This window comes from Clinocottus analis, unplaced genomic scaffold (assembly GCF_023055335.1).
Source record: "Clinocottus analis isolate CAN_PGR_092001 unplaced genomic scaffold, fCliAna1.0.p SCAF_9, whole genome shotgun sequence".
NCBI classification, from domain to species: domain Eukaryota; kingdom Metazoa; phylum Chordata; class Actinopteri; order Perciformes; family Cottidae; genus Clinocottus; species Clinocottus analis.
The window spans coordinates 5,795,083-5,803,762 of NW_027176251.1; the positions used below are offsets into that span (position 1 = coordinate 5,795,083).

Sequence of the window (8,680 nt, forward strand, 5' to 3'; positions counted from 1 at the left end):
AATAATGAGCAATCAGTTAAAACTTTATCAGCTCCTATTGGCTTTCTCAGCACTTTTGTTTCCTCCCTCTTCTGTTTCTCTCAATCATGCAACCACCATGTTCTTTTCCTTCTCTTTCATTTTGCATCATCTCCATCTCTGTCTCCCTGCATAGCCCTCCCTCCCATCTCTCTGTCTTTCTTCCTTTTGCTCTCTTTATTGCTGCGCTTCATTACCTCCATCTTGCCTCTCCCCTCACTTGCTCTTTTTCCTCTCACACCACGCACCCGCTCCCTCACTCGTCCTGTCCTCTGTTTCTGTGTCCTTTTGAAACTCAATCAAAGGGAGGAGAGCCAGAGAATAGAGCATTTGCTGCACGTCTCGAGAGTACAAAACACAAGTCTGTTTATTTCACAATGTTCACAGCTCGGTCCGTCACAACTCATTGGCATTCAGAGCGTCCAACACTCCTGCAAAATGTATGGCGCGATTTACACTCAGGGTACAGCCAGGGTCATAGAGATTATATTTTTTTCTCAATACACAAAAGGGTGATTCAGATGGTGTGCTGCTGTGGTGTGTGTGTTGTACAGAAAGACAATATTGTTCCATGTTATGAATAAAACCAGAGCTTTGAAATGTTTGCTATCGATGTGACAGTCAAAGTGTATCCCATATTTGGGGGGAGAGAGAGAGAGAGAGAGAGAGAGAGAGAGAGAGAGAGAGAGAGAGAGAGAGAGAGAGAGAGAGAGAGAGAGAGAGAGAGAGACAATCCCCTCAGCTGAGATAGCATGTCATTGTACAGTTTAATTTGACAGAAAGTGAATAACAAATCCATTTGAAAAGATAAGGAGACAGAATCATTGGGGAGTTTAAACTGACTGTTTGGATGCATGGCTTGTATTACACTTTGTTCCTTGTGACATTATATTGTTCTATTGTCTGTTCTTCTGTGTTGTGTCTGTTCACTTTTATCTTGTGCTGCTGCATATGTTGGCCAGTAGTCCTTTAAAAAGAAAACTCTTGGCCGATGGGACATATCCTGGTTGAATAAAGGTTCAACAAATATATTTTTAACCAACCTTTATGGCTAATACAGGGTAGTTTTCTAGGTGTAGTATGTTTTTACTTCATTGTACTATACAGCTAAAGTGAATAGCAATGGCATCCTGTTGAGAAGGAAACCATGGGGGGAAAAAAATTCTAAAATTAAAAAAATGTAGTCCTGAAAAGAAACCTACCAGTGGTAACTAACTGTGTACAGCTGTATGAATAGTATTTTTGGGAAGTGTGTAACAGCACACAGAGACTCTGGTATTGTCAGGAAATGCAGGTTTACATGCAGCACATCAGTGTCCAGTTTCTCTACTTGGCATCTTCATGTAGGATTCAAAGGCGGCAGTGCAAGTACTTTACCAAATTTGTTATAAAGTCATGCTTCCCAGTGATAACATACATTCGGTGATGATAGGAGAATTTCTTTCAAATCCTCATTCACAAAACTCTGCATTTCATATTTCACTGTCAAATATTTTTACAAGGGAACAAAGACATCAAACCTTCATAGAAACCATTGCAAAGAGGATGTGAGAACAGTAAATGTGAGCATCATCAGGTATATTGTAAAAAAAAATGGAATACACAAAAAAATAGCATCATAACATCTCTGCGTCACAGTCTAATCCTTACTGAATAGGAATATCTGCTGTTGTATGTCCCAGTGTCATTAGCAGCCATTGTGCTTCCAACAAATCTTGTTTTTTTAGTCTGTCAGAGGAAATCTTTTGACAGAGCCTCTCCAAAGTTGGGTGCAGCCATGAGAATAGCGATGGTACAGATGATGTTGAAAACACTGAATCCCATTAGGCACAGGCGGTCGATGACAGCCGCAGCAAACTGCCACTGCTCTGCCAAACTGAGCTGCCGGTCCTGCTCCTTAACACGTTCGACTAAAAACTGCACCTCCATCAGAAGAGCCTGCAGCTGGTGGTCTACTGCCACAGATCGGCTCACACCGCTGTGAGTATGTATAGCTGCTGATCTCCCTGCTCCAACCCCAGCCTCTATGCCGCAGGGTCCAGAGGATGTGATTAATGGATCAGGCTCCGGGGACAGTGGAGTTTCTTGTGGGGGGCTCCCAAACTTGGAAGATTGGATGTGTTGATGGACAGGTGTATCTCCAGCTGCTCCTCCTCTCCCTGCCTCAGCTCCCTCTCCTTCACCACCAAGTCCATTGCTGAATCTCCTGTGACTTGTGGCTCTGTTCCTGTGAACTGGCTCCAGCTCCGCAGTGGTCTGGAAGCCCATGTAAAGCAGATGGCCGTTGGGCTGTGGATGTGGATTGAGGCTGGGATCTCTTTGGACGGGATTAGGGAGGATAACAGCTTGAGAGTTGGGCCGGTGGGTCGGTGGGTATGACAGAGGGTGGTTGAGCTGAGCAAGGCTGGCCTGCAGGGAGTTGAGGCTCTGTGGGGGGATAGAGGGCACTGGCGTGGGGATGGTGGTGGTAGTGGTGGTGGTGGTAGGAGAGGACAGGGTCTTGCTCTGAGAGTCTACTTGGCAGCTGGAAAGAGGCGGCTCCCCTCCCTCTCCTGGACGCTTCATCCGCAGAAACCAAGGAACCCACTGCAGCAGAACCAAGTGCACCTGGCAAGGACACAAACACTGGTGAGAAGAAACCTCTTTAACGTTTCTTTGTGGTCTTAATTGGCCTTCAACATATTGCTAATCAGGTTAAACCGTAATCGCATCAAGCCACATTGAACCTGTAGTTTTTAATCTTGACACTATATTTTACACCATCTTAAATGCATCAGTATACTAGCATGTTGTCTTGACTTCGTAAAACCTCATACATACTTTTTTCTTAACTTTAATATGCAGAGTGCGTTCACCTGCCTTGATCAAATATATTTAGACAGGCTATAAAACTCAGCCCCAGGCTTTTAACCAGAACTAAGAGATAGGATACTATTACATCTGTTTTTGCTTCTCAACACTGGCTTGTCTGTTCGTTTTAGAATTCATAACTTTTAAGCACATTGAACAGCTTCCATTCATTTGGCTGCCGCTTATTTCATCAATTTTATCAAGTTTCTTGTTGTTTTTTGCTCTTCATTGTACTATTGAGTATTTTCCATATTGTCACCTTGCTAGAATAATGGCTTATGTCCTTTTTACAGGTTTTTCAGAAAAACACAAAACACTTGACCTAATGTAATAGAGGAACACAAGCTGCCTCTGGACTATAAAATAAAAAATAGAAAATCATTTTAGTCAAAAGGAAGGTGACAATATTCGTTTGGATATTGTTTAGAAAATTTATCCATGAATAAAGTGTATTATTGTATTATAATTATCACACTTACCCAATGTGGCATGTTTCCACTGTTGGGGTTGTGGTGATGGAACTGAAGAACGATGACTGTGGCTGCGACTGACATCCCGACAATCACCATGGTGCTTGCAAAGTACTGACCTGAGAAAGGCAGGAAGGAGGCACGTCTCACTCATTAGACTGCTGACGATCTGTAAGCTATGAAAAGTGTCAAGTCGCCCCACCAAAACCATACACCATACGTACAAACATATATCTGTCCGTGACAGATATACATATGTACATATGCAGTAAGAAACTGACCTATCAGGGGCACAGAATCTGAAGTGGCGGGCATAATCTCTGCAACCATCAGCATGAAGACAGTCAAAGAAAGCAGAACCGTGATGCCTGAAGGCAGAAACCGGACACCAGGGGGTAGTGGGATGCAACAAAAAAGAAGACAGAATCCTCACGAGAAGAAAGTAAGAGTGCGCTTCGTGAGACAGTATATTTAGTATGGTGCACAAGGCGTCTTGGTCGGTCTGACCATAGAAAAATTCATACAATGGTAGTCTTTCTCATAGTCCCTCTGGCCTTGTCTCTGTCTATTCTCTGCCTCTACATCGCGGCCCTTTCCAACATACTACAAAAGCTCTGCTTAGCTGATCGAAAGTTCTCCAGTCATTTTGACAGAGAGATTGGAAGAGAAACACTCAAAGAGTGAAATAATCCAACGCTTTCACGAGGACGGAATGACAAATGTATGTTATCTCCCAGCAGTCACACATCTAGTTTTATGTATCTCATATAACATCTCACGACTGTTCTTCTCCACCCTCTTATTCTTATTACTCACCCAGGCTAATCTTCTCCCCTGAGTTGGCAGGGAGCAGGAAAACCACCAGAGTCATGGAGGAGAGAAGCACACAGGGGATGAGGAGATTGAGAGCGTAAAACAAAGTCCTTCTTCGTAAAGTCACCACAAAGGTGATATCGGTGTAGGGCTCTGGACAGCAGTCATAGAAAACTTCGTGGCGACCTCCGGGGACCTCTGAGGCGGTGGAGAAAAAGGCGCAGGTGCCGCAAAAGACGGCATTATAATATTCTAGTGAGGGCGTGAAATGAGAAGAATATCAAGAAGCTCTGACGTAGGACCAGCATCATAAAAGATGTTATTGAACAGGAGTGTTGAGGGAAAGATCTAGTTTCATGAAAACCAATGATGGTATCTCATGGTAAATCATGCGGTCGGTAATGCAAGCTCAGTTACTTAGCAACACTGTTTGTCTTCCAGGGCCTCAACAGCCTGTCTTACCCACGAGGTCCCACTCTCCGTTGGTCATGTATCCTGACACATCTGCCTCCTTCATCTGGAGATCTAGCAGCCAGCCATCAAAGGTCCAGGAGCCAAACTTTAGTTCACAGCGCTGGATATCAAATGGAAACCATCGCACGTCCACGGTACATGTACTGACAAATATTCCTTGGAAAAAAGCAGGGAAAATAGTTCAAAGTGAATGGGAAGTTGATATCAAGGTCAAGTTAATTCAACCCCAAGATGTTATTTGAAAAAAACAAGTCGTTAGTTGCAGCCACCTGGAAGCCAGTGAAGAAGAAAATATTAGATTGCAGTAAATATTTGTTGAATTAATTTGCCACAGCATGAGTTATGCGCTACGTGTGCAGAGTGACTGAAGATGTAGTTTGGTTTTGAGGGCAAGATGCATAAGAACTCACCTGGAGGCAGGTACTCACAGAAGCCACTGGAGTTAACAAGCACGTTGGTCTTGAAGGTGGCATCGAACTTATCATGGGCACTGGAAGGTAACACAGGGGAGATAGTTTAGAGCTCCGCAGCAGCACTGGGGGTCTGTGCGCTGATATTCCACACATACCTGTTGTAAAGTAAGATGTCAGGTGTCCAGACCTGGTCAGCAGTGAACCGCAAGTTCTTAACTCCAGGATACTCTGACTGGTTCCACTGGAGGTAGTGGTCATACCATTGCTGGAATACACAAGCACAACATGGGTTTTACATATTAACACAATAAACATAACATGCACAACACATGGACAGGCGTTCTAATTTTCCATATTGTTATTTGTTTATTTATTGTAGTTTCATTCTACTCGAATGGCTCTTTTGTTGCTTTTCCTGCTCATCTTGTGATATTTGGATTTTTTTCGTACAATTCAAATTACGGGCAGAAGGGCAGAAGGTGCTGCATGCTGCACAAATTGTAAAGCACTATAATGTCACGTTGTGGTGGGGCAGAGAGTCAGGAGGAGATGACAGGAGTCACGGGGTAGGCAAAATCAAAAGGTGCTTAATTGAACAAAGTTACAAAACCAAGGGAAAAGACTGGTACGGGAAACAAACACTCGAAAAACAAAACTAACAACTACAGCTCGACAGCAACGTACATACATAGGAGACAAAGACGACAATCCTGCAACTGACTAGGGAAAGACAGACTAAATACACACGGGCGCGGTTGATAGCATGTCCGTCTTTCGAAAAAAGAATGGGTGGTTCGAACCCCGGCTTCGCTATTTCACGTTGTCGTGTCCTTGAGCAAGACACTTAACCCTGATTGCTCCCTGTTGCTGTGTCTACGTTGTTTAGAGCCAAAATGTGAGTCCCTTTGGATAAAAGCGTCAGCTAACTGTAATGTAATGGAAGACCTGCAACAAGACACAGGTGGGAACAATCAAGGCTTTACAATCACACAGTGGAAAGGCACACAATGAGGGAGGAGTCTGGAATGGCAACAGGTGAAGGAAATAAACAATCAGGAAACACTGAGAAAGCACAAAAACACGGGGTGATACACATAAGCCTGATTTGCGATTTTGGGCTCTAAAATTAAGATTGACGTGACAGAGACAAATAGCCTGGTGTATTCTCATGATATTCACAATGAGGCATACACAAGGATTTTCACCACATAGATCAGTATCACAGTTAATGTTATTCATAACACTCACCATCTGCAGCCAGGCATTAGTGGTGAGGATCTGGTTCCTTTCATCCTTTCATAACACAAAACAACAGTGACTTTAACATTCATGCCTATAATGGCCATGCAAATCCAGTCCTCATTCTATGTTCAATGCAATCCTATATTTAACAAAAGCTTCTATGATTTTAAAAAAATCAAGTGGGTTTCTTCAGTCTTTCTAGCATGACATTTCTCTCTTTTTTTTGCTGCAGCAAAATACATACTTCTAAGTTTGGCTGATTTGATCATTTCAGAGGGATGACACGTATTAGTTTTAGCTTAACTTTTGAATGCACTTGCATGGTTGTATGTTCATGTTTATGGAACATGTTGGCCGTGCCTACCACATCCATGACCTGCATCAGAGTAAAGGAGAACTGAACAGTGAGACTCTGGGAGTCGTTGGCCACCGGCCTCTCCATGGGGTTGTAGTCCTTCAGCAGCTCCCTGAGCAGAAACCGCTGGTGTGGACCCTGCACTGATACTGAATGAGGGAGAGGGGAATTCAATGGATGGGAGGAAAAGATGAGAGTTGAATCACAAAAGAGCAAGAGAAAAAGGTGACCGTTACAAAGAGAAAGCTGTGCCAGGGAAGACAAGAAAGCACTGAAGAAAGAGAGCAATACCTGTAAAATAGTCTTATTACGAGGATTGATGGATAGTTTGTGGAAAAGTGGTGTAGAAATTGAGGGCCAGGTAAATGATAGAGAAGGAGAACAACACTAACAGAGGGAGAGTAGACATGCTCCAATAGAGGTAAAACAGAGAGTGGGCTTTTAGGGGGTAAAGGAAAGGATAATGTTTTAAAGATGGAGCGCAGAGAAATGTACAGCAGTGGATTACACAGGGCAAGAGAACACAAAGTGAAAATGTGTGAGAAAACATGAGGAAAGAAGGCAGGAGACCAGAGAGAAAGAATCCTGTTCCTCCACATCAATTAAGTATCTGATTGATCACCATCAGTCACAATCTTTCCAACCGCTGTAAAAATGTCAGATTCATTTCATGCAGGAAATAGTGAAGCCATTAAACACAGAAACACCCCAGACAGACACACCACATTGAACTAACTCTGCCTTTCGCCCTATAACTTCACAAAGCCCTTAATTCACTTTTGATCCATTCTCCTCAAGACAACAACTTTGATGTGGAGAGAGCGATTAGTGCAAGAGGCACATTAAATGGATAAAAAAAAATATGTATACACTTTAAACCGGCAAATAGCACATGCCACTTCAGTAGAAGTGCTAAATGGTGTTAGATTAATGCACTTACTGCATGGCGTCAAATCTATATTAATTTACTCAACCTTAATTAATAACAATATGACTCCACATATATGTCTACGATTCAGATAAATAGTTCTTCCGTCAAGCCATAGTATATTAACCATTAGCTGCTTTATAATCCTCTCTCTCTTCTCCAGAGAGAGAGAGAGAGAGAGAGAGAGAGAGAGAGAGAGAGATTTACAATGTATCCATGTATCTATCTGTCCATCAACCACAGTATTGTCTTACCTAACAAAATAAATGCACAGCTCAGCTTTGCAATTTGCAGTAAATAAGATTGCATTTCATACTGCTGCTTGCCCATTACAAAAATCCATTTATTTCTGTCTGCCTACACATCAGCAGACTCTCTCGTGGTGTTGAAATAAGCTGCTGAGTGCAGAACACAGTGCTTGCTTGCACTAGACATGCAAGAGCACATACAGTATATACAGCCCAGAAAACACACACTTGTTCGAGCACAGTATCACTCAAAGCACCAATGAAAGTCACTCACCCCGGAGCAGAGTAGCGAGTATCAACAGCCAGAGAGCCAAAGCCTGCCACATACTGCATTCCTCGGGATAAACAACGAAAGAGTGAAAAGGGGAGAAATGGAGAGAAGAGGAGGGAGGAGGAAAATGGGGAGAGTGAGATGGAGAGCGTGCGCTGAAGAGGGTGAAGGATTGTGGAAAACAAATGGAGAGAGTGCAGGGAGAAGGTAAAGGGAGGGGAAGAGAGAGAGCAAGAGAGGCAGTGTGTGAGAGATGCAGTGAAACGAATACTCCTCTGAAGAGGGAAATGTTGCATGTAAGAGTCAGTCGCATACAGAGATCTGTGCACCACCCGATCAACAGCTCAAAGTCACTCTCTGTAGTTCATGCTCATTAATTCTTGCAGACTTTCTGATATGGGGTTATCTGCCATCACATCAGTCACCATCTGTAATTTTCCCTCGAACTTACTCACTGTTTTATCCCCCTGGTCTTGGAGCTCAAAGAGGACATTGCATTTTTGAGAGCCATGGATCCAATTCATGGGAATATATTGCAGCAGTAATCCAGGTGTCTTCAAAGTTTGGGAGGAAAATTAATGGAGCAAAAATTTGAATG

General features: G+C 43.1%; 1 protein-coding gene across 1 annotated transcript; it reads right to left on the reverse strand.

Moving 5' to 3' along the window:
- Positions 1 to 389: 389 nt before the first annotated feature.
- Positions 390 to 8,378, reverse strand: LOC137780895 (neuronal acetylcholine receptor subunit alpha-7-like). The gene is given in 11 exon segments (XM_068569248.1): positions 390 to 2,625; positions 3,348 to 3,457; positions 3,620 to 3,706; positions 4,155 to 4,349; positions 4,614 to 4,781; positions 5,036 to 5,115; positions 5,194 to 5,303; positions 6,287 to 6,331; positions 6,645 to 6,784; positions 8,086 to 8,183; positions 8,185 to 8,378. Coding segments are annotated over 11 exon segments (2,103 nt in total). The 3' UTR covers positions 390 to 1,749.
- Between the last annotated feature and the right edge of the window lie 302 nt (positions 8,379 to 8,680).